The 27112-nt window shown below is 36.9% G+C and overlaps 1 protein-coding gene across 1 annotated transcript in view; it reads right to left on the bottom strand.

Moving 5' to 3' along the window:
* Med13l (mediator complex subunit 13-like) overlaps positions 1 to 27112 on the bottom strand; it is a gene marked incomplete at its 5' end in the record, with an annotated part of 280811 nt that overhangs the window by 51249 nt on the left and 202450 nt on the right. Inside the window, 5 exon segments of the mRNA XM_005396553.2 lie at positions 584 to 688; positions 3112 to 3277; positions 7625 to 7813; positions 8188 to 8382; positions 10965 to 11110. Coding sequence (XP_005396610.1) covers positions 584 to 688; positions 3112 to 3277; positions 7625 to 7813; positions 8188 to 8382; positions 10965 to 11110 — 801 coding nt within the window.

Genomic DNA, 27112 nt, shown 5'->3' with positions numbered 1-27112 from the left:
TACCTGCTTTAATCATCAAAAAATGCCATCTCTATCAACAGAAACTATCTACAGAAGTTGTATTTAATCAAAATTGGATTAACTCAAGCCTACCTATTTCCAATATGTATCTCTACTTCAACACTAACCCTAGTTAAGTAAATCATTTAAATGTCTAGGAATTATCCTTTAGTTTTAGTTTTTCATTTTTGTATGTGTTTTGTTTTGTTTTTTGAAACACGGTCTTGCTAGGCAGTTCAGGCTAGCCTCAAACTTGTGATCCTCTCACCTCTGTCTCTGGAGTGGTGGGATAATAGGCATGCGTCACCATGAAAAGCTTGATTCCTTCTGAAGTAGTGAATCAGAAAAAAATTTGTAGGAGCAGTTTGGTGACAGAGTCAACTATCTAATAGGTTCTTTCTCAGTCTCAACAATAAAATGTGCCATCGATATATAAGAAAAGGCTACTTTCTTCTCTACTAACGGAGAAAGAACATTTAAAACAAAACAAAGAACTCCGTAGAGTCTGTCAGCCCAGAAAATAAGCCAACAAAGTGCGCCATCCTTCTTTTTTGACTACTTTTTTGCCTTTTTCACTACTCACCTAGAACAAGAACAGCAGACTCTTTGGGTTGGATCCACAAAATCCCAAGAAGCAGGATTGTTAGCAGGCTCCTCTTCAAGAGTTGGAGTTGACATTTGGCTCCTCCTAAAAAGGTTAAAAATGTGACTCTGCAAATGAGATAATACTCATTCCCCCGGGGAGAAAAAAAACGTTAAAGACTTGAATACATTTTACAAAGTAATGGTATCCTGTTGATACACTGGGTCAGAGTAACTAAACTGGAAAAAAAAAAAAAAGACTATTTGCTCTACGCAACAGAATTCAAAATATCCCTACTTAAGTTTAATACACATTTTAACTTAAGTGGCATATATAGCAATAGAACATCGGGTATTATTAGTTGTTGCTTTTTTAAAAGGGACATCTAAATTATGTAGAAATAACCTGTATTTTAAATTACCACTTTTCAAAGCATCTGCAAGTTATATACACTCTGATAGATATTAAAATTACTGTAAAATTCCTACAGCATTTACTAGCATTTCAAGCTAAAGCTATAAGATAGAACACAAAATTATCTCCTATAGATCATCGATAACTAGTAGCAAAAACTATCCTCTATTATTACACAATGCAAGTAAGAATTGGGTCAATCTTTGTACACTGCTGATTTTACTACAACTGCCAAGTATCTCACTGGTGTCTCTACATGGTATTCTTTTGGTCCCTACCCTTCCCTACCTTCCCAAGTTTCTCACCTCGCTATTTTGTGCAGGTACTAGAGAGCTACAGTCTATTAGACCTGGCAGAGGTACAGGGTTGATGGCGACAAAAACCAAATATGGTAAATGGAAAACAAAAAGGTTAACTTAAATATTATCCAGGCCCGCAAACAGAAGTACAAATATCGGTGCCAATTATGCTAAAGGACAGGGTCATTTCTGAGTGACCAGGGACACTTTCAAAATTCTAGAATGTGACATGATTCTTGTTATGGTTTGTGTCTACATATTTCCCCAAAGCCTCATGCGGTTTCTGGAGGTGGCTGAATCTAGAGCGTATGACTGATTTGTAATGCGATGCTGAAATTAAGGGTGGGTGATTGCTGGATCAGCCCACTGACTGGATTGGCATGGCCTGTAATTCTGGTAGATTGGATACAATATAAGGGACAGAGAGAGGCCTGTCTTGCCCTTTCTTATTGCTTTTGGTGTTTTCTGCTAAAATGAATGGTGGCTTCTCTGCAATAAGCCACCCTGAAACGGACTGAAACCTCTACAAATGGTGGGAAAAATAAACCTTTTCTCCTTTTTCTTTGGCGGTTGCATATTTTATTTCAGCAACAAGAGAAAAGTTACTAACACAATTCTCTACTGCCATTATTTTATACCTATTACAACTTCTGTGGCCTATGCTAGAATCCCCTCTTTGGGTAACAAATATTAAACATGAATTTATGAAAAAATTGGTCTGAAGGACAGGTTTTGAATCTGTATATAAAACTTTGAAGAATAACCATTCAGGAAATATTTAATTAACCAGGCATGGTGGCACATGCTCGTAGTCACTTGGGAGACTGTGGCAGGAGGATCACTTCGAGTTCAATGCTAGCCTAAACTACAAGGCGAGACCCTGTTTCAAAAAAGAAGAGGAAGAGAAGGAAGAAGTAGTATTTAACTGACATCTACATGAGTGGAGCTCCTAGCAGTTACTAACAAGACTATCCATATTTCTTCTGGTCCAGAGAATCAAGGCTCATTTGTCTACTTGCAGCAGTCAGGAAAATGGCCATTTCACCCGTATTAAAACAGGTAACGAAACTGTACTATTCATTATCCTTACATACATCTTGGTAAGGGAAATAGCGTTTCTTTGTCACCACCACTTAGGCAATTATAGTAATCACTGAAGTCTCTCTTTTTTTTTTTTTTTTTTTGGTACTGGGAATCGAAATCATGAACTCCGGCTTGCCAGGCAAGTACTTAAGCTGCTGAGCTATACCCCCAGTCCTGGAAGTCTCTTCTTTGAATCATTTTTCCCCCAAAGGTAGTTAAAGTGCACAGGTAAAAACAAAGAAAGGGACAAACAGAGGAAAAGCTGAGTAGGAAAAGAAAGTAATATGGTTTCCTCAAAGCAACAAACAGCAGCTAATACATGTCATGAGTGCAGTTATACACTGTCATTTAAAACATAAGACCAGTGTATAATAGTAGATTGGGAAGCATTCACTAAACTGGTATGCAAAAGAAGACCAAACCCACTGATCACCTTGACAACCAGGACAAATCTCCAAGCCATCCCTGCTGGGAAACGTCACATCACCATTATGCCAATCTTTAGATGATCACCAGGAACTATAAAAATCCTTTCGACAACCAAATTAAGCAAACTGAATGTCTTGATTTTAATTTCTTTGTTTTGAATTTTATTCTGTTGATTTTAAAAAGATGAAACAACACATTCAGTGAGGCCAAGTTTGGTCACATTAGTGTGACTGGTCCTCTTCATGTGGTTATTAAAGAGACAGGCTACTAAAGCAAGATCCAGACATAAACCAAAAGCCATACTTGGACTGGGTTCTGTTGAGGATGCATTCCTTCCAGACTCGATGGACCATATGATTGTGGAGTTTTGGAGGAATCTTCCCCGATCTCTTTGGACTGTGCATAGTTATCATGCCCCCATCTTGGGAACCTAAGTGACTGGTAGCACTTTGCATACCTCCACTCTCACCTGGAAAAAAAGGCAAGTGGAGTGTTAGGGTTTTCTGGTAACAGCCTGTATTTAAAATATGCATTTTAATTGTTGAAACATATTCTTATAGCTTTTGTCTAACCCCTGGCAATCATACTATCTGTAGCAATGAGAAAAATTTGTGTAAAGATGTCTTGGCTCCTCCTTCCTCCAACTCTATCTTTATGATTCTTTGTGCTCTCCTCAAAGCAGCTGATCTGATCAACACTCATTCACACATCTATCAGGGAACAAACATACAGAGACACTCCTATCCCACATACACTGAATGTAACTTAGAAAGGAGGTGTCATAGTTACATTACAGATGAAAACATGCAATGATTGTTTTGAATTTTTAAAATTAAGCACAAGTTTCAAGGCGGAACAAAGCTGTAGAAGGAGATTTATGCTCATTTACCTAAATGGTTGTATAACAACAGCACACTGTCCCCGGGCAAGAGAAAGCACTTCATACCACAAAGCTTTTAACAAGGTCAAGTTTCAAATTTGTGTGTGGAACTGTTTGTACCCATGCCTGACAGTATGAAAGCTTGGTACTAAAATACTAAAAAAGGTTGTCTCGACATTTTATCTCAGCAGATTAAAACTTCACTGGTTTCTCTCTAATAAGTTCACTTCATTTTTTCAGCTACAGTTGATATATAACCCATTTGTTCTGACTATATTCACTATGATCACTGATGATACCACTGGTTATTACTTCTACCTTTTACAAGACAAACACTAAAATCACTTTCCAACATTAAATTCTGATTCAATTACTTTCATCTGTTTGATTTAATAAACAGTGTTTTGTTCACAATAGAACAATGGTGCAAAACATCTTGACCAAAATAGTCATTTAAGTACTCTGGAAAATCTTTACTCTTATCTGAAAAAGAAAGAAACAACCATATAAAGCAAACTAAGTATTTCTCCTATCAACGCAACTGCTGGACTGAATTGGACTGAATGGTTAGGCCTACCTCTGCTTTTAAAAGAAAACCTAAATACCTACATTCTTAAGAACTAAAGACTTCTTATTCCCCCAGAAAAGTACTGTTATAGGACAAACAAGATAAAGGAGATGAGAAATTTGGTCCTTCATTCTATGTTTTATTTTAAAAGTTTTCTGATTTGGTTCATCATGCAAAATAATTCATTTCAACTTTACAATTGGTTTTCAAATGCCTGCGGAAAAAAAAACAAGCAAAGTAAAGAAGCAGCAGTTTGTTCCTCAAACATGCTACAAAACAGCTAAAGAGATCATGTGCTTGTGGTATCAAAAGGGAATAATTTATGACCCAAAACAGAGAAGACAGAGGAACACAAGACTCAGAGGCTTTGCTGATTAAAGCTGGGTCAATGCTTTTCAGTAGCATTTAATGACTGAACTAAAATGTGGGTGCTATCTTACATGGAATTAAACACGGCTCATACTCCAAGCTGTTAAATGGCATACTGAATGTTGCTACCTCCAATTACCTCCATATATCAAACATAACAGGCAAGTAGGTGTAACTATTCAGATAAGGCATGAGTAATTTCACCAAAACTATTTGTCCAGCCCAGGCTCACTGATAATCTAGGAGACTCTCAGCCCTAGTGTTTAGGGGGCAAAGCTATCCACTCTGTCCCTAATCTAGGAAAACACGGCAATGTTCAATGTTAGAATGACAAGGCTGACCAGGAGTCCTAAGCTTGACTCAATATTCTATGCCCTGAAAACTTGCGCAAATTAATTTTACTATACAGATACCGTAAGCTTTTACTCAGTTTGTTTGTTTTACAGAATGAGGCCGTATTCAGGGGATTTTTCTTATCCAAGGCCTAGCACAATACCATACACAGAATTAAGGAAGAGGGAATTAGAACTTCTAGAGTAATGAGACCTACAATGAAACCCACCAAAAACAAAACCTCTCAGTTCAGAGTTGTGAAATTCAGAGTTCTGAACTGATGAGAAATCAAGGCATCACGTACACAGCAGGCCTTATACAAATTTCACTAAGTATCTGGCAAACAAAGATACAACAAAAAAAGATAAAAACTTAACGTAATGCAACTGTTAAAAATCTAAAACCTAAAATGAAAACTTTTAAAATACCAGTAATTTAAATATTTTTATTAATAGATTTTCTCTGTGATCATCAGTACAAAGGATGGTAAAAGTATTTTTTTTTTCATTTTTAAAGTAACTGCAACTAATATTGACAGCAAAACCCTTTCAGAAGGGATCATCCAAATTCTTTGCTCCATTGTATTAGATCTGCACATAGAATCACCTCTCGCTATCTGTCCGGGATTGGTTCCAGGATGCACCACGAAGAACAAAATTGATGGGTGCTCAAGTCCTTTACATCAAATGATGAAGTGTTTGCACACAACCTATGCACATCCTGCTGCATACTTACATGATCTCTAGATCATTATAATATACAACACAATGTAACCACTGCATAAACAGCATTATACTGTATTCTACAGGGAACACTGACAAAGAACAGTATTTCCTATATGTTCAGTACAGATGCAACTGTTTTCTCTTGAATATTTTCAATCTGCAGCTAGTTGAATCCACGGATGAGTGACCTATGGACACAACAGAGCCAACTGTACACTTTTTCAACAAGTCACCAACTACATGACTTTTTCTCTCTTTTTTTTTTTTGGTACCAGGAATTGAACTCAGGGCCTTGTGCTTGCCAGGCAAGATTTGTGTACCACTACATCCCTGGCCACATGACTTTTTAAAACAGACTCCATATGGTCTCTTTCTGTCTCTCACAGAGTATCTGAGTGACTCCTTCCAAATGACTTAATAACACATGCTGAAACTAGAGTTTTGACTACTGCTCTAAACTTTTAAAATTACCACTTATGTATTACTGTATTATTTACCAAGAACTTTCATGTATATGACCTAATTCTTATAACAACCCTGAAAGGTATGTACTTAACAGAAAAAGAAACAGGTTCAGAAAAAGTATGAGCATTCAATAAGGCCATTCACACTGTGAAAGGTACAGCCAGGGTTTTTAAAAATTAATTAATTTGATGCTGGGAATCGAACTCATGACCTCGTGCTTCCCAAGGAGGCACTGTGCCGCTGAGCTTTATCCCTGGCCTTTAATAAGAAAGGGGATAATTGATGAGGAGTCTGGGATTTTAGAGCCACAGGATCCCATTCAACCCTGTTTTGTTTTGTTTTGTTTTGTTTTTTGGCAGGGGGTTGGGGGAACTAGGAATTGAACTTAGGACATTGTGCTTGCCATGCAGGCCCTGTACCACTGAGCTATATCCCGGGCCACAGCCAGGTTTTAAAACTAACTCTACTGAATCACAAAGTCTATGCTTTTTCCCAATACGTTCTTCAACTATGAATATTTCTTGAATGCCTATTATGTGACAAGCAGCATGCTAGAAACTGTGAAACAGTATCTTTTCAATTCTCACAGAAATGACCATGTAAGTGTACAACGTGTTAGATGGTTTGCTTTCAAAGTGTAGCAGGGATTTAGCCAAGATTTTATTTACTCTGATGTTCTGTCAACGCGGCCCACATTAAATGTCCATAAACAATTTCATTTCAGCTCAAGTATGATGAATACACTTTCCTTAGTGATAAGATTTCCAATTATAATGAAGTCAACAACAACAACAACAACTACTACCACTACTACTACTACTACTACTACTACTACTACTGCAACAAAAAGTGATATAGGGAATACACTACTCAATAAAGAAGGTGTGCATACTCCCAACTTAAACCATCTCTGTATTTTCCCATGAAGGAAGACTATTTGAAACTGTCAAAATTTTCACATATTATTAATATCTACTATTAATGCAGATTACTGACAGAACAAAGTATTAACTTATAGCTCCTAGCTGCTACTATTAACTTTGAAATAGAAGAGAATTACCTAAATCTAAGGTGTGTTCTTGTTAGCAGTAATCACTTAGGCAAACACTTCAACCATTTTCTGGTTTGGAGTTCTCCATTTGTTTTTATTTCTAAAGGCGACCTACATATTCTTTCCCATGTGCGTAAATATGCACACAAGTGTAAAATGGTAATGTGTGTGTGAAACTTACAAGTAATGAGACAGTTCAAGTAGAGTAAAAACTAATATAGGTATGGGCACAATTAAAATTCTGAAGCACACAAATTTTGCTCGTTTATAATGTTCTTTCTTCATTCTGTAAAGTCCCTAGGTTACTCTAAGACCTCCATCTCTTCCACCAAGAATTTTTCTGGGTGCTCACCTGTTCCGGGACAGTGGAACTACATGGCTTTCTGGGATCTTCTCTACCCAGGACACTCCTTGATTGTACTCACCAATGACAGCCTGCTCCGGAGAGGTGGGAGGGGTGAGAGGCATCCCACAGTTACTCGGGTCCTTCACACTGCCAAGGCCCTGTTGCCCAACCGTGATATGGCCGCCAGCACTGGCAACACTCTGAGGAACTGGGATGTCATTCTGAGAGATCAAAACAAAAGCTGATGGGTAGACCATCCGAACACCACCTGTAAGGAAAGTGCAAAAAGAGTGCCAGCCTGAGGATGAGTTCACACAAGACTGCCAACTTCATTATTCCAGAGGTCAGGGTCAAAGCTCAGCAGGAAAGTGAAGCGCTGCCAGAAGTGCTATGTTTCATTCTCTTCTAAGTTAATAACTGTTTAAACACGTGTTCCAACACGATGATAATAGCATTTGGAATACAGGAACTATTGGTGCTTCAGGCAAGATAACTACTCAGCATATACTGCTGTGTCAAGAGAATAAAAAAATAAGTGGAGAAAATTATGGAGATTGTTTCTGATGATTCCAAATGATTACCTTTTAAATTAAGGAAGATGAAGACAGAATGAAGTTCTCTGGGCAAACTATTTTCTCTTACCAACAATTACTTCAACTGCTACAGGAAAATCATCATCGTATCCCAATTCCTCTTCCTCTTTTGATTCCTCTTTCTTTTTTAGCACCATCGGGTAGAAATACTGCCATTCCTCAATCAACTTGCGGGTGGCTGGGTCTGACATCTTGTATGCTTGGCCTGTCAGTGTGCCATTTAAGCCATAAGGACTTACCAGTACTACAGAGGGGAAGACAAACATTATGCTACACATTAGAGGAATAATTCCTACTTACACATGATACAACATACATGGCAATTTTAGGCTACAGTAGTGATGGCAAACCTTTCAGAGCTCTCAATGATAACCAACAGCTGGCTACAGCACACATGCCATGAGTTCACCACCACTGGGTTACTGCATGGCCCCACTTAATGCACACTGCTCTGTATTTCCTAATGATTTCTAAGGCATGATTTTTAAAGTTTTATTTTAGTACTTATTATTTATATGCCTGTCAAGTCCCATCAATTTTTGAAGGAAATCAATAGGGATAGTATTACACTATCAACAATACTAATACACAATATATGAACTATCTATACATTAAAATCTATGCATATCTCCTTAGTAACAGTTTATATAGTGTGAACATAGGATCTTCCATAACAAATGAAAGTCAATACATATACCCCACATCTGCTAGAACATTCTGCCTGTGGTTCCCGAGACTTCTTAAATACCTGCAGTAATCAATGAACAATATAGCATAAATACAACTTGTAATAGAAGAAATGTCTTAATGTACATACCTTGAACATATGCTTACTTAGTTATGATTGGTTTTAGAGGTCTACTGATAAGATGACTCCAGGTAAAATTTATTTAACTCAAAATAAGAAAATAAAAGCCCTTCTATTTTCTTTCAGTTCTCAGCCCTGATGTCATTTTTACTGAATTAGAAACAAACATATAGCTAACACATGGCTATAGCCCAGCCTGTTCTTAGCCTAAAGGAAGTATCTCAGCCTCTCCAATAATTCTTTTCTGAGGACAAACGTCATTTTTTTCTTAATCCTAATTTTTAGAAAAAAGTTTACATAGTTATTAGGTGGGATGTCCTTTTTTGTTCACTTTTCGTCTTTTATAAAAGTTGGACGATATGTCATATCCACCAAGAGATAGGTAGCTGTAGACATCACATAGTTCATGGAGTCTTTCTGCTGTTCTGGTATTCTTAATACTACCTTTCCTAACTTAAAAAATTAGAAAGGTCTCTTCTCTTCCCTTATGACCAATAATTTCTTCTATTATTACCATAAATAACTGTTTTTAAGAGATAAAGGTCTAGGATAAAGTCAGATGATCTTCTAAACTTTACTACTCAAGGAAATAGAGAATTTTAATTACAACTGATACTCTGTAATAGCGTGTATGTTACAATTTGTAAAAGTACCTTTTGAGAATTGGGTTGTTTTGTATTTAACAGCAGTTCATACATTTAAAAAGGACAGTTTTCAGAAGGATAAATTACCTTTGTTTGGGGCAAAAGGGTTTTAGGTAATAATCAGGGCACAGTTAAATGAGAATTTAATGTTCCTTTTTACCTTAAAAAAAAAAGGCTTAATTATCTTTAGGGCAAGAAATTGATTCTTTCATCAAATTAAATCAGAATAATGTGGTCCAAGCCTGAATTCCCAGTGGCTCAAGAGGATGAGGCAGGAGGATCACAACTTTGAGACCACTCTGTGGAATTTAAGAAGACCCTGTCTCAAAAATAAAATTTTTTTTTTAAAAAATTAGAAAGGACTGGGGATATAGTACAGATAAACTGTCCCTAGGTTCCATCCCCAGTACAGGGGGGGGTAAATTTTTTAAAAATCAAAATAGTATTTGTTTTGGAGGTCTACTGATGGGGAGACAGACCAAAAGTAAATAATAAAGTAAAATGTATGCTAAATATTCACATGACAGGCTTCTGTGGCACTTAAATATTTTAGTTAAGTCTATTAAAGTGTCAATGTTTTAAAACTTCTGATCTGCATAATATAGTAAGACTATTTCAACTGAGTATCTCTTCTAATGACATATTAGATTAAACTAAAAAAGTTTTCCATATGGCTCAATATAATATAACATTTAAAAGCACTAACAGAAAACTCTGAATTCCAAAGACAAAAATAAAGATTTAAAATGCTCAGTCAGATCAAAAGGGCATGAAGTTATTTTAGAATATCTAGATGGTAAAAATGACAATCAATGAAACTATGAATATACTAAGTAAAATTATAATCAAATAGTTATTAACAGTATGATACATAATTACAAGAAAATAATACAAATATTAGTAACAGAATAAACTATACTGCCTACTGTAGAAATTAATAATTTTGATTGAAATATCAAATTCTAAGTTTTAACAATAACCCTCTGTAAGTCATTAATTAACACTGTTAACAAACACAATGGTGAAACTTTTCATTTATACGATTTGTTAATTACTTGCTGTATTATATTTTTCAAATATTTCTCAGGATTATTTCTGAGACATAAGGAAGAAAATCATGTGTATCTGATGCTTCAATACACCCATCACATATACCATGCATATTGTATGTGATAAGCTTCCACAAATAAGAAGCTATTACTGCTAATTTGTAAAATGGTAGTTGTTCCTCTCGTCTTCAAAAACTGACCCTCTGTTCACCTTTAAGATTGCATTTCAGACACCACGTCACCCTGCAAGCCCCACGGAAAGGTTGCTGTTCATTTGGTGGTGGTGGCAGTGGGGCGGAGAGCAGGAACAGTGTCATTCACTCACCTTGAAATGGTGCAGGTGAAGACTGAGCCATGTGTATATGCTCCTCGTTGATCAAGTAGATGGGCTGGTGCTGGGCAATCTCCACACTGGTGCACACATTACTTTCTCCATGAAGAAAGAATGTGAAAGCACAGGACAAATGCTCACTAAAAAAGAAGAATTGTATACTGAGGTAGGAAACAGGTCGAGAAACAGGAGCTACAGATGAGATGTGGCTCTACTTTACCAGCAATCTGGGGAAGCTGACCTCTAATCAACTGTGGGGAAAAACAAAACAAAACCTTCTGGTAGACTTTACACGGATAATATAACAAAATCACTTGTTAATGAACTAAAGCTGCCAGATAAATCTGAAAAAGTAAGTATGATGCATTTTGAACTTTTCAAAGTTACGGTGTGGAATGCTTCCTATTTTATCCTATATTCCTAAAAACAAAAAGAGAATCACCAAACTTTTCTACCTTCTCAGTGCCCAGCGCATGTCAAGCAGTGGAAACTGTATTAAGCCAAATAAATACAGAAACTAAATTCAAAAGGCTTACTTAAAAAAAGTGGTTTATGAACAAGATAAAAAGGCAACTCCTGAGATGAGTCTCAACTGGCTTTTAACTGATTCTAGGAACAACAACAAAACAGGTTCTGTTTATATGTGACAATACAGTAACACCAAATTCACAAGCTTAAAACATAGGGTTAAAACTGTTGATCTGTTTTAACATTTAGATCCTTGGTCTATTTTCATTTTATTTTAGTACATGGTGAGATATATGGGTCAAGATTCAATCTTATGCATGTAGATAGCCAGATTTTTTTCCAGCACCATTTATTAAAGAGGTTATCTTTTCTCTAGTACATGTTTTTGGACCCTTTGTCAAAGATCAGGTAACTGAATGCACCTGGGGATGAAGAAAATGTGCTATTTAGGCACAGTAGAGTACTACCCTGCCATAAGAAGGGTGAAAGTGAGTCACCTGTAGAAAAATGCATACTCCTTGAGACCATAACGTTAAATGAAACAAATCAGACACACAAGCTTAAATATTGCATGGTGTTTCTTTTTTTTCTTTCTTTTTTTTCCAGTACCAGGAATCGAACTCACGACCTTGCGCTTGCCAGGCAGGCGCTGAGCCACTGAGCCACTGAGCCACTGAGCTAAATCCCCAGCCCCTGTGTGGTGTTTCTTATAAGAGAAACCCAAAATATAAATAAAGAGCAAAATAAAAGATAGATAAAAGAAGTAGGGAAATAGATTTTTTCAAATGGGCAGGGGGTCAAGAGATAGAAACGGGGTATGGCAAAGGAAAGGGAATGAAAAATGAACGGCCATACGTTATGTCCACACACCAACTCCTCACAAGGAATGTAATCATTATGTCCAACAAACATGTACTAATAAATACTGAAAGAAAATCTGCTCTAAAAATAGTAATGAAGGACACTGCTATACACTTAATTCCCAATACATAACTGTTAATATAGTTTCTACACGGGTTCTTAATGGGTATTTCATTTTTAAAATTTGCTTCTGATCACAAGTTTACTGAAGCATTCCACTTTCCTATTTTCCACACAAATAAACAGCTAAAAACTGATAAAAATGAGGCATCATGAAGAAGAATCCTTTCTAAGTTATTACAATGGTACATTCTTTCCAAGTTGTTAACAATGGCCTAAGGCCAGCCATAGCACATCCTCATTCCTCAAAACAGCTCATCTGCACATTTCCCTGATGAAACAAAAGCGTATTACTAAATAAGGGCAGGCAAGCATCATTTAAAAAGTGATCTCTAAGATACTGTTTCTGTTTAAAAATTGTCTAAATTGGGGCATGGTGACACATGCCTGTATTCCCAGTAGTTGGGAGGCTGAGGCAGGAGGACTGCCGTGAGTTCAAGGCCAGCCTGAACTACATAGTGAGTTCAAGTCCAGGCTAAACTACATAGTGAGACCCTGTCTCACAAAACCAAAACACCCATCTGTCAGTTGATGGGCATTTGGGCCGTTTCCATGATTTAGCTATTATAAACTGTGCTGCCATAAACATGAGTTTGCACGTGTCACTGAGGTATGATGCTTTTCATTCTTTCGAGAAGGTATCAAGAAGGAGAACAGCTGGGTCAAACAGAACCTCTAGTCCTAGTTTTTTGAGGACTCTCCACACTGATTTCCACAGTGGTTGCACCAGCCTATATTTCCACCAACAGTGGAGAAGGGTTCCTTTTCCCCTACAGCCCCACCAGCACTAGTTATTGGTTGATTTGTTGATAATACCTGTTTTTTCTAGAGTGAGAATCTCAGCATTGTTTTAATTTCCTTCTGTTGAATGATCAGTGATGCTGAATTTTTTTCATGTATTTATTTGCTATTTGTACTTCTTGAGACATTTACAGCTAAATGGATGGACCTGGAGACCATACTCAAGTAAAATAAGTGAGACACGTATGTGTAAATATCGAATTGTCTCTCTGGTGTGAGAAACAAAGTATAAATAAGAACCAATATGTATAACAGATATTATAAAATAGGAAGTTATTGTTCAAAGGGAAAGGGGAATTGGGAGGTTGAGAAATGGAAACAAAGCTTTGTAAATAAGAAAGGTAAGTGAGATTGATGAGAGGGGAGGAAATAGGAAAAAAAGAGGAACTAAGATATACAATGTACAGGTACAAATTTCCTATGATGAATGTGTTCCTTATGTATATCTAAACTGTACCAATAAACTGAATTATAAAAACCTCCCAAATAAATAATAGTTCTCTAAATTACTATGAAGTCCTCTTTGATTACTACTCAAAACATAAACTTTGTTTCAATTGTGAAATTAATGTTTTAAGGAAAAATTAAATAAAAATGATTAAAGTGAGACTATCACAGTGAAGCATATATATGCTCCTCCTCAACAAGTTTTAAAACACAACATTTTTGCTTTATTAGAATGAACTTTCATTAGTCGAAAACATGGTCCTGGTACTTGGTTATTTAGCACAATAAAACAAAATAGGACTAAAATTCTATAAGAATTTTAAAATTATCTTTGATAACATACTTCTAAGTTTCAAGTTCACAAAGAATGAAATGCACACATAATTTAAACACACACAAGTGCATATACAGGTATAAATATCAATAGCAAAAATATGATGTCCTTCATGAAAATGACAAAAATTATATTCAACACATAACATTCACAACAAGTAATAGAAACAACACGCAGTGGATTGGCTTTCAGTTGTGAATTTCAGCCAAGGGGTTAGGGAGAGGCATCCTTATTCATGCCTACTATCTCTGTAACAAACAGCTTGTTTACTTATAACAAGCTGGTGGGAGTTACACATGTAGAGTGTAGCCATGCAATGTTTGCTCTTAACACTGATTCCAAACTGTGCGTGAGAATAAATGCAACCAACACTTATCTATCAACTAGTACAAGGAATGGTGCAAAGGGCTAAAGTGATATTACATGAAATACGGTCCTTGCTCCAAAGAAGCATATATACTAGCTAGAGACTGATATGAAAGCATATGAATAAAATAAAGCCAGGCACAAACACAGAAACAGAAATAAGAACAAAATGTCATAGGGAGGCTAAAATGTAATGATTTCTTCAGTGTAGAACTTACAAATGAATGCTTCAGAAGGACAAGAACAAATGAACACAGGATTTCAGAGGAAGGTGCGGGGCAAGTAGATTTAGTTAACAGCAGTGCGCAGTTTGGAAATTCTAGAAAGGAATCATCACGTGACATGACTGGAAAGGAATCTAAAAAAGTTGGAAGCCAACACTTGTGATAACAAAAATGATTCCTGCATGTAAAGTAACAGGGAGTCAATTTATAGGTTTAAAAAAGTTAGCTGAATCTAAACAGCTGTTATTAATATTTGTTATGCCCCCCAAAAAGGAACTGAGATGAGCAAATGGAAAAAGAACTAAAGGGAGGGGGCCTCTACCACTGAAGTACATCCCCAGCCCCTTTTATTTTCTGAGACAGTCTTGCTAAGCAGCTCAGATCCCGCTTGCCTCAGCCTCTCAGAAGTGTTGAGATTACAGGCATGGGCCTGTGTCCACCCAATGACCTGTTTTCAACATTGGTCATTTTGAAAGGAAAATATCTTTTTGCGCTTTTTGAAGATGTCTTTTTAAAAGAAACAATTAGAATAAGATACAAAAAAAAAGCAACTTAGAGTAGAAATGGAACAGAGGGTAAGCAATATATTATCTCACTAGTGTAAGAACCTGAAAGAGTAAATAAAAATTAGGAGGTATGATAGACATTGTGCAACGAAAAGAAAATGCTCAAAAGTAAAGAGAAACTGAGGTGAGGGAAAAGAGAAAAGAAAGAAGGGGAAACTATATATGTATGTATATACAGGATAGCTAACATAGTTGTACTACTGACTTCTACCGCATTACTAAAAGGAACAGTTAATGATTATTTATTTGCTCAATCTTGCATGTCTCTGTTTGTTTTCCTGAGAAACCACTTTGAAGATATCAATATGTAATACAACAAGCATTGTTAATTTCCTACCAGTTTGCCTGTAACTCTGTATTGTTTGTATTGTTCTTACGCTATTTTATAAATGGATGTCTGTTTATTAATATGTTTTCCTTCTTTTATTTTTAAAATAAATTTAAAGAAAGAAATGTAACAGAGGGCACCAGTAACTGTATGCTTTTGGCAAGTTACTGTATCTCTCTGGTGACAGTTTCCTCACATGTAAAAGCAACTGTTAGCACCGATTGCCAAAGCCCTCAGAGGCTCTGATTTGGGGGTGGGGATGGGGGTTCTATAAGTTCTCAAATGATACTGCTGCTGTTCCTGGCCCAGAGACCATACTCACAGAATCACTGAATTTGATGGTACTTAGATCTTCTCTAACTATTAAGTTCTATATTTCTGCCAAGATTATATGAAACAAGAGGTGAAAGACGACAATACTACCACTAGAAAGCAGAATTCCCCTTAAACCTAGCAATACCACTTCTAAGAATTTATCCCACAGATAAAACTATTGTGCAGTGAGTGATTATAGCATTGCTCATAATCAAGTCTGAGAAGAGCCAAAATATCTATCAACAGGAGATCTCTTAACTGAACTTGGTATGTCCCTACAAAGTAGTATTATATAGCAATTTACAAGGAAATGATCCTACTAACTTGGGAAAACTCCAACAAAAACATACGAGAAAAGAAACATGGTTCAAAACAATACAAATAATACGTTCTCATTTTCATTAAATGGGGAAAGAGGAAATACATATACGCTTCGCTTATGTTGGCATAAACTATTTCTGGAAAAACACTTAAAAGCACAGTAATATTGGTTGACACTGGCGAAATGAAGCAGCATGACAAAGGGGGAAGGGTTTATTCACTACATACTTTTATTTTTTCACAGTGGACCCTATGTCACACAGAAGGCAATGGAGGCAAGATTAGAGGAAGCCCCTGTCTCCCGCCCTTGTGTAGTGCACTGACTGGTCCAACTCAGGAGCACACTAGAGAAATCATGATGCTTCTTCCTCTGGCTCTTCAGTGAGGCCTGCTGAGATCACTGTCGATCCTAAATCTATATCCAACACACTGGTTAGTGGATCAGCAAGCCACTGGTACATTTATCCTTGGCACTGCTGAAATGGTGAAAAAGATAATACTGAGGACAGAGTCCTATGTCATCTCATCAGATACTTCCAAGCTACAAATTTACCAGAGTACTGTCACCTATTTACTACACATTGTCTACATGGGATAATCTAAAAGATTGTGTCAGATGTCTTGATAAGAATTATCATGCTTTCTGATCTAAAAGTAAAACTGAAGTGATTCCACACAAAATCCAAACTCCCTCATGTTACAGATGAGAAAATAGTGCTAAAAAGAGCTTGTCTTGCTCAAGGATATTCATAGAGGCACAACTGGAATTAGACTTGAAATTCAATATTCTCACACTAGCTAGCCACATATAAATGTGACTGTTCACCACGATCTCTAAGAACTGGTATTTTACATAGGTAAAATGAAATTAGATTTGTAAGTGAATGGTGAAAATAAGAGGCTCAACAAATACAATCAGAGATATATGATGGTTCGCAGTTTTATTTTAGAGTTAGGAGGTAAACCTTTATTTCAAGCACCATATATATCTTCTCACCCATCACTTGCTTTTACTTGAACCTTTAACCACTCAACTCTGTTTCCTATATTCTCAACATTTGAAAACTGAAAGAACTTTGGAGGTACTTAAGCTCGTCCTTTCTTAATACAGGGTAAAGGTGAAAGTATGCCTCAAGGTATACAGCTGGTTCCGAGCACAGTTGGAGTAAGAATCCAGGTTGCCTTCCTAATTAGGAGCATTCACACAACCAAGACCATCCACCTTAGAGGAACGTTGCCTCCACCTCAGTAGGATTTGTCTTCTCATCAACACAAGGACACTCTATGTAACCTAAACCAGTACCTACATCAAGTCTCCTATGCACCCTATTTTTGTAGGACAGATGATGCTACCAAAGGAATACAGAGAATCAAAAACACTACAAGTGCACTCACAGTAAAACTGAAGCCTTGCCCTTGTTCTCTTAGGGCACTATTTTGGTCTTGGTCTCTCTCGGGGAAGGGGGTGCACAAGGGCAGAGCTAGGGATGAACTCAGGGGCCCAAGAGTGCTAGAGAAGCACTCCAACATGGAGCACACCCACAGTCCCAGGTACTGTCTTGACAGTGATCCTGTCTGCTCACGATTATTATCTGCTCTTTCCTTAGTAAAAAGTGATTCAGATGTTTTTTACCTTCTTCCTTGTATTACACATGCCTGCAGTTAAACTTTCCTCCCTATTCCCCAGAGTCCTAGATTCTCCCTTCTCTTTGTTAAGATACTCTACTCCCATACTGATGCTCTCCCACTCATGAATCATCTTTATTTATTTCTCTATTTGCTTCAGTAAAATACAACAAAAGAATGAAAATAAAAGGTAGAAAATCATATGCTACATGAATCCAACAAAAATAAAGCTGGTATAAAAATAACAATAGATAAAACATGCTTTAAACCTTAAGTTCATAATAATAAACAGAAATTCAACCAGAAATTTAAACAATCATGAATATGTATGTACACAGCCAGATGGTGTATAGTATAAAGATACATGAAGAAAAACATTTTAAGCAGAAGTATAAGAAAATGATATCTAAAATTAATACTTAATATTTTCTCAGTATTTACTATAAGAGGTAAAGTATTAAGAATACAAAACAATGGAATGACAAAAATACATAAAATTTGAGTATATACGTTGGCTTTCTATAAATAGAGAACGTGTTCTCTTTCCAAGGACATATGAATGATCTGCACATATTTAAAGGTAAACAGGACCCAAGACAAATGCTACATTTCACAAGACTTGTGATATTATACAGATCACACATTTGAACAAAAAATTAATAGTTAGAAATCAAAAGTGCAAAGAACAGGTGAAAATAAAATCTTTCTGTTTGAAAGTTTAAACATGCACTACCTAAATAAATTGTGAGTTATAGAGGAAATCACACAATATTTAAAATGGAATGAAACAAAAGCAATACATGTCAAAATCTATAGGAAACAGTAGAGTAATATTTTTATATGCCTAGAAGACTCTTAAATAAAAATTCAAAACAGGAAGTTCAGAAATAGACAAGAGTAAATGGAATTGAATAGAAGGATAAATATAATGAAGACAAAACACATATATTTAGAAATCCAGCTTGACCTGATTATAACCATCTTCAACCATACTACCATTACTGCCCTGAATAACACCAGCTTGCTTCCCTGTATAGGTTCTCAGCACATTATAGACAAACAAAACCTTTAGACAGGTATGTGTAATTTATAAGGTGACACTGTAGCCATTCGTGCTAGGGATGTGCCTGGCGGCTTTGATATCAGATTAAGAATAACTCAGGTACATTCCAGCCTGAATGAGTTACTTTTGTCCTGACCATTACATAGGTCCCTACCCTCTGACTCAAAATTACAGGGATCCACTGATCTTGCTGCCACCTTTGACTACATTTCTGGCACTAATCACCAACAAACTGCACACTATGCAATCTTGGGTTCATCTGTCTCTTTCTTTGGCCTCATGGGACCTCTTACCTAAGATAGCTGACTCTTTTACATCAGATTGTCCCAGAACAATATTAATAAAAGAGAAAGAAATGTAAATTAATAGAACAAAATAAAACTTGTTTTTTGAACAGACTAGCAATTTGAAGACAAACCACTAGTGAAGAAAGAGAGGGTGAATAAAGGGATGAAAGATGTCAATGCAAGGAGACAGATGCACTGACAATCTAGGAAACAAGAAAAAGAGGAAGTAACTACATGTTATGGTTGATACATTGTGTCAACTTGATAAATCTAGAAGCTTAACTAACTCAGCAGTTCTACATCCTAGTGTGTAGAGGGACATGCCCTACCTCTAGGATACTGTACATTCCATCAACTTGAGAGGTTTAGAAGTTTAACTAAGTGACTTAGCAGGGGTCAGGGTCCTCACTTTGTAAACATCCTGAGCCTGTGCAAGAGGAGATGGTGTGAGTACTACACCTGCCCTAGGGCAGGTAGCCTGCGTACAATACGAGGGAAGGAAAGAGGCCTACGCTCCCCCCTTTTGCTCTTGTTGCTTCTGCTGTCTTCTGCCACCTTGAGCTGTTGCCCCTCACCATGCCAACCTGCCCTGGAGCCAGCTGATTACAGACTGAAACCTCCACAAACTGTGAGCTAAATAAACCTTCCCTTCTTTAGTTTTAGGCATCAGGTATTTTGTCTCAGCAATGACAGAAAAGTAATCACAATATTAAAAATGGAAAAACAAATGCTTTTAATGGAAAAAAAAATGCTACAAGTAACTTTGGACAATAAATCTAAAACATATGAAATGAGTAATTTTCTATGAAGATATAAACATTAAAAAGCATTGTACAAAAATCCCAACTCAAAACCATCTAAGAAGGTTTTAGCAAACTTTGTACATCACTTCAATCCCTCTTATTTGCACTGCTTTAATACCTGATGGGATGGATAAACACCGTAAGTCTATCATTATACTACAACGCATTAGTAGATAGAGGAAAAAACCCAAAGAATCTATCTCAATACATAGGGAAAAAGCATGTTTTAATTTTCAGAAAAATCAATTAGGTTACTTTATATTTTTTGTTTTATTTACAACTTATTTTGCAATTTGTTGTTAGGCTTCTCAGTTCTCACTTCAGAGAAGAGGGGTAAAAATCAAGCAGATGTTGAGTCTGAAGGCAATCGCTAAAGCAATTTATTGAACTATTTTTGAAACAAATTTATTCTTACTTTAAGTACATAACTTTAACTTAGGGATGTTTATTCATACCTAAAGTTGTTTCCATTGGATGCTTTACTACCTATTATTAACCTATTTATTCTCCTATTTCACCTATGCTGCAAGTATTTCCAAAATACTTCACCAGATGTTCCTCTGACTTTGTTCCAAACTTCAAAGACTTGCTTCTTTCTGAATTAAACTAAGAAAGAAGTGATCAAAATATTTTGCTTCAAAGTAACTCCTGGATAAACAGCAATGTCAGTTTGGGAGCTGTGGAAATCCTTCAGTCCTACTTCACCTTGGAGCTTCCCTAGACATCGGGGTTTTAAATCACACACATCTCTTCCTCTGAAGCAGGAATCATGAGGTGCACAGATGTAAAAGGAAACTGTACTAGAGAAGTCCCATCTACTACTGTGTAAGTTCTAAATAGCTAAACACAGCTCGACCCTGCTCCCTCCCGGTAGTGAGACTAAAAAGGAAGCACAGGCTGTTAGCACCGGAGTAGGATCACGGGAGCTCCCTCTCCGGCCCTTCCCTCTGCTCCACTTCAGACTGCACCCTCACTGCCTGGGCCACCTCACTGCCTGTGCCGAGCCGCCTCACACCTCTAGGTTTTGTTCATGTTGTTCTTTTGTCTAGAATAAACTTCTCCCATCTTTTATACTCCTACCTGCCTTTTCCAGGTCACCTTTAAAGCTGCACAATAGGCTAAATGCTTCCATACATCTCTGAGTATATCTCAATTGGAGCAATTCACCTTTGTGAATTTATGTCTAGCCCATCTGACTACCTTTTGTGAGGACTAGAATTATGTTCTTTTTACTATTTTGGACCCTGATACTTAGCATGGGCTTGGCATGAGTAGATACTGCATTAATATTTAACTGAGTTTGTCACAGTTTACACCTTTGCTCTAAAACTATCTGGCATTTTATTAAGAGACAGAAAAACAAGCCTGGAATTCTGAGGTAAAAATATTCTGAGGTAGAACACCTCTCAGTCAGATTTTTTTTTTTTTTACTTTAATATAAAACACTTTAAAAACCCTTCAAAATGATTTAGATCTTATATACCAGTTCCCTCAAGGTGAATGTAATTATGTATCACAAACCTATACTAATAAAAAACACTTAAAACAATCCCTCAACATATAATACAGTATCATATCAGTCTGTACCCAGCACAGTCTTTAAGTATCAGTTTCTGGGGCTGGGGATTTAGCTCAGCGGCACAGTACCTGGCTGGCAAGCACAAGGTCGTGAGTTTGATTCCCAGTACCGGAAAAAAAAAAAAAGTATCAGTTTCTATAGTAAACAATCTGAACTCAGGAACAAGGGGAAAACTAACAAAGTAAGTTTTATGATTTTATAAAAAATATCACAAATTCTATTTTACTGTCATCATTGGCTGGAAGTCTATTTTCTCAGATGCCCAAAAAGTAAAACTAAAGCCGTACTCCAATATGGAAAGATAATCACTTTCTTTGTACTATCCCAAATTTGTCTCTCAATAAATTAATTCATATACCTAATGCCTTTATCACCCAATTTATTTCCTTCACAGGATTTAGAGTAATTTTCAATTATCTAACTTACTTTGATAGCCTCGCTGCCACAATGTGCGTTCCCTGAAGGAAGGAGCTGTGCTTTTCCCTGCGGCGTCCCCAGCACCTAGCACAGTGCATTACACATGACACTGAAAACACAGGCACTAACAGATGATGAGTGCAGCTCCAGTTAGAGCCAAAGACTGAGTTACTTTTTTAAAGAAAGCTCCATCACGAGAGAACAAGAACAGCTGACTTCAGTGAATATTTTGAAATGGAAAATTGTGTAATTATTAATAGCAGGTAGTGTGCAGCTCCCAGTTATTTTTTAAAAAGCACCTTTTAAGACTGTTTACTTAAACCCAAAGGACTGCTGTAGGTTACACAAAGAGTAGTTGGAAAAGGAGCTGCATAAATGCAAAAAAGGAAGGACCAGTATTCCAGATGATTTTATTCTCTTATAATATTCTAAGTATTGTAAAGAAAAAGAGACATTTTTACTTCTTACATTGAGTTTTCAGAATGTAACTGTTACATGTGCTTTTCAAAATGCATTATGAATATTAATAAACTATTCTTTCCAGAGTGTAAAAGTGTTTTGATAACAGATTCACAATGCAGCATGCATTTAGATAATTCTATCTAAATGCTTTCTGTGTTATGAACTTACATCTTAAAATTATCTAAGTTGTCATTAACAAAACCTCTTGCCAAAACCAAATTGCCTCACTCTACAGATCTTCATTTGGGAATATTTTGCTAATGTTACCGAATGGTTTCCTTTCCTTAAAAATATTCAGTTTACTTTGGCAGGCCGCACAAGGACTATGTGGAATCCTTTGCTCACAAGTACATTCAGGTTTCTCTTATGGGACAGGCCTCAAATTTCACCTCCTTTTTAAAAGAGGGTGGTATTATAATATCCAAATAACAAGACTTGGTTATATATTTTGTAAAACTCTGAAGACACTTTTACTATTTCATATATCTTCCCTTTAAATTATGAAATAAATTTGCTTATAGTGCAATGAACATGCCTAAGGAAGTTAATGAGTTAATTGCATACATTTTAAATGAGAGATAGAACAATGTTGTAATTGTTAAACTATAATTACAGTTCTACGAATAATCACTTCTAAGAAAGTTACCAATATTGTACATTATTATAATACAAAACCGTTTCATTAAGCACTTTACATATCCACAGTATATGAATGAGTACAATCATACAAGTATATACACACACACAAACAAAACTGGACTTCTCTTCTCTACCCTTGTATCTTCACTACTAAGCTGTTCACTGACAATAAAACTGGCACTTGGGTAGTGCATTAGTTATACCAGATCACAGGCAGCTGTTCATGCAGTGGTACCAGAATAGCACCATACCTGTGTTAATGCAAAAACATTGCCTTTGTGACCTAAAAGACTTAATATTCCTCCTTGGGAACCTCACTTGCTAGAACAAGTAAGAGTGAAGAGAGATCATAATTCAGCATGTCCTTGATAAAAAGGCTAAAAGAGTGAGGGTTTCCACCCTGATGGTAAAAACAATATAAGATAATTTTCAAGATGCTAAAATAGACATAAGAGCTGAGCTAGTCAGTGATATGTGCTTGAAAAACAAGCAGCCAACACACATAAAATTTGAGTATCCTATGAAAGTCATCGTATCAGAATGTCTCTTGAGGTTACTAAACTAGGCCAGATTATCCAGTCACAGTCTCTGGACAGCCATCTGAAAATTCAATGGAGTTTGCCTGAAAAAATATACAGATTAAAGTGACATTTATATTAGGTAACCCATAACTGCCAAAGTACTTTTATTACTCATTTTAAGACACATGTGAAATTCTTTTTTTTTTTAAAGTACAAATTGAAACCTTTTACCCATTTTGGGGGGGTGTTATTTTGAAAGACAGAAACAAATGGTAAGGGACATGCAGGTGATGAAGAATCATAAAAATTTCTACCAGTTTTCCCATATACCAAGACATTATATATTACAAAGAATGAAGGATCAACAGGCACTAAAATGGCAAAGATTTTCTAGATCTGTCAGAGTCTCTGCCTGAGAATATAAACTACCCTATTTCCATAGCACTCTACTGCTAAAATGAAATGTTGTATCTTCTTAAATTATAAAATATATTTTATAGTGTATCTTAAAATCATGAACCATTTGCTTATGTTTTGTAAAAACACCCAGCTATTATGACAGATTCTGTGACAGTCACAGGGGAGTTCTTGCCAGCTTGAAAGAAATACATGGACAGACCTCTGACATCTGTATAGATCCCGCTACCCAACTCACAGCAGGAGAAATGACCTGCCAAGGAAGTGTAAGCAGGTGGGAGTTCCACATGCTGCCAGGCATCAGGTGAACAGCAGCACAGAGGACTTCACCTATGCAGTCAAATAACAGCAAAAAAGAAAATTTACAAACACTGGTGTTAGGTAGGTAATCTTTCTGCTTTTACAACATGTTGCTTCTCCCTACTGCACTCTTCATCATATATAAATATCAATCCTATTTTTCTCTTTTCACATATCTCCTCATCAATTTTTCTGCTCTGTTGCATTTATTATATGTAAGTTACTTTAAATACTTTTAGGATTAGATGAAACATGAAAAAGAGGAAAGAAGGTTCATTTTCTTTCTTCCCCATTCCTTCCCTTTCTCCCTTTTGCCCCAATTCTTAAGAAATTAATAGTGTTATACCTCTCTCTCTCTCTCTTTTTGTTTTTTGGTCTTTTTGAGACAGGTGTTCTCGCTATGTGGTTCAGGCTGGCCTTGAGTTCACTTTGTAGCTCAGGCTGGCCTCAAACTCACAGTGATCCTCCTGCCTCAGCCTCTCGAGTACTGGGATTAGAGGCATGCACCACCAGGCCCGGCTATAGAAATTAATAGTGTTATCACAGGTATTTAATAGGAATTGGTATATAAGTGAAACAGTACAATATCATGAAATTACTTTCTGGCCCTATTCACAGCAATGGTCTTAGTTATACTTTTAAAGATACTTCCTACAAAAAACACAAGCACAAAGACATCCACTTTTGAGATCACTCTACTTCCGAGCTAGCAGATGACACTCACTGTGGCTTAGGAAGTTCTTTAAAGGCTTTCCAACAGTTGGATTTGCCTGCCAGAAAGCAAGGCCTTTCATACTCAGCACTGTTGGAAAACGTCTCTCTCATAGTATTCACAAAAGGTCACAGTTCTACTAGCAAAAGGAAAACAAAATTGGAACTGACACTTACTTGGTAGAATGCCGTTATCAGCAAGTATTTATCTTCCATACTCTTCCTATGCCACAGAGCTACACTAGAAGGTAGGTTTTCTCTTTAATCAAAACACAGTGCAGCCTTCAATCAACAGCACTGCTCAGGATCTTGACTCCTCTATCCCCTTTATAAATCTGATGGCTAAAGCCAATAAAAAAATAAACAAAAATGTTATTATAGTGTGTATAAAATTACGAAGCCAAAGATTACTAGATGGCTGGGGGTGGTGACACTTGACTGCAATAGCAGCACTTGGGAGGCTGAGGCAAGAGGAATGCCTCAAGTTCCAGACCAGCCTGGGCTACATAATGAGTTCAAGGCCTGCCTGAACTATAGACCCTTCCCCACCAAAAAACAAACATTAGTAGATGCTTTGCAATATGTTACATAAATGCTAAATAGAATAACTGGTTTTAGCAAGTAAGCACAATTCCTCCTAAGGAGGTAAAATTCTACTGACAAAATATAAAGAAAAAGGGGATATTGGGATTAAATGAGTCATCTGAAAAATAATTCATTAAATATAAGGATGAAATTCACATCTAAGTAAAGCAATACACAGAAAACATATAATCCTGCAGGTGATGTAGCACCTGGAAAGTTGGGTATACTCCAGGGATACCTAATAAATACCTAACTATCCTGATGTATGCAGAAATTACAATAACATTTATTTAATGCATTCACATACAAACTCACACCTAGACACTTTAAAAACAAGGTGAATGCTTAAAATTATGGATGTTTAAATTATTTCAAGAGCATCAATTTGTAAGAAGTGCAGACAAAGTGTCTGACTGAGCACGTCCTTGTATTAGTGATCAGTAGCTTAGGCAACTTCAGTTCAGTGTGCCAGCACAACGTGCAGCTCCTGTGCACGCGTGCAAGTGTTGTTCTGAGCGCCAAGTGCACCACAGTGACAAAGGCCGGACGTCGGACTCCCAAGAACCTGCAGGCTCCTGGGTCAGGAAGACAGACTCAAACGCATTTAGAAGCAACTGCAGAACAAAAGATAAGGACAGCACAGAACAAGAGGATGGGTTCTAGAGTGGCACAGGGGTGAAGAAGGAGAGAGAGCAGGAAGTAGGGAGGGTGAAATGCAGTCCGCCCTGGTGAACTTTATAGGAAAGAGGTACAAGTAGAGGAACAAGCTTAATGTGTTTGGGAAACAATGGCCACTGTGTTCAAGCTTATAAGCAGGAGAGAGGGGGCACAAAATGAGGTTAGGGAGGTAAAAAGGGCCAGATCCCTCAAGTCTTTAAACAACAGTATGGGGGTTAGCAAAGAAATTGCTGTCGTCTCATTTCTACACCGAAAACACTACTTTAGTTGCCGTTCACTGTGAAGGAGTAAGAGCAGAGGCAGAGAGAACACCGTGAAGGCTATGATGAGAGGACAGCACAGCGCAGGCTCGGTGGCAGCAGTGGGGATAGAGGGAGTACAGGACAACATGGAGGAGGTCAGACACACCAGTGTGGAATGAAGGAAAGGACACCAACATTAGGGAAATGTCCCCTCACAGAAGGTACCGAAAGGGATCAGTCTGAGCTCCAGCGAGATACAGAGCAAAGTCACACACTTCAGCCACTGCCTTCCCAACCTGATTCTGGCAAGGAGGTAAGGGAGAGAAACAAATGTTAGCAATGTTTTCAGTAAGATGATATGTGACATACATCTTTTAATAATATTTCTCTTAACAATAGGGAAAGACAAACAAATTGTGATTTTTTTCCTTAATTCTTCTTTCTTTGACAGTCTCTCCCCGTACCACCTGCCTGCCTACAGGGTCACATATACACACACACCCTACACACACATACACACACACACACACTTCTACTTAGAGTGTAATGAATTTAGCTGACTCAAAGTAATCCTTTAAACTCTTTAAAAACCATCTTTTTAGGAAGTAGAATCCACTAAGTATAGTAACAAAAGCCAATGAAGCAAATAATGAAGTGATAA

Source organism: Chinchilla lanigera, unplaced genomic scaffold (genome assembly GCF_000276665.1).
Source record: "Chinchilla lanigera isolate Chin_1 unplaced genomic scaffold, ChiLan1.0 scaffold00054, whole genome shotgun sequence".
NCBI classification, from domain to species: domain Eukaryota; kingdom Metazoa; phylum Chordata; class Mammalia; order Rodentia; family Chinchillidae; genus Chinchilla; species Chinchilla lanigera.
This window is presented reverse-complemented; position numbering and strand designations above follow the sequence as displayed.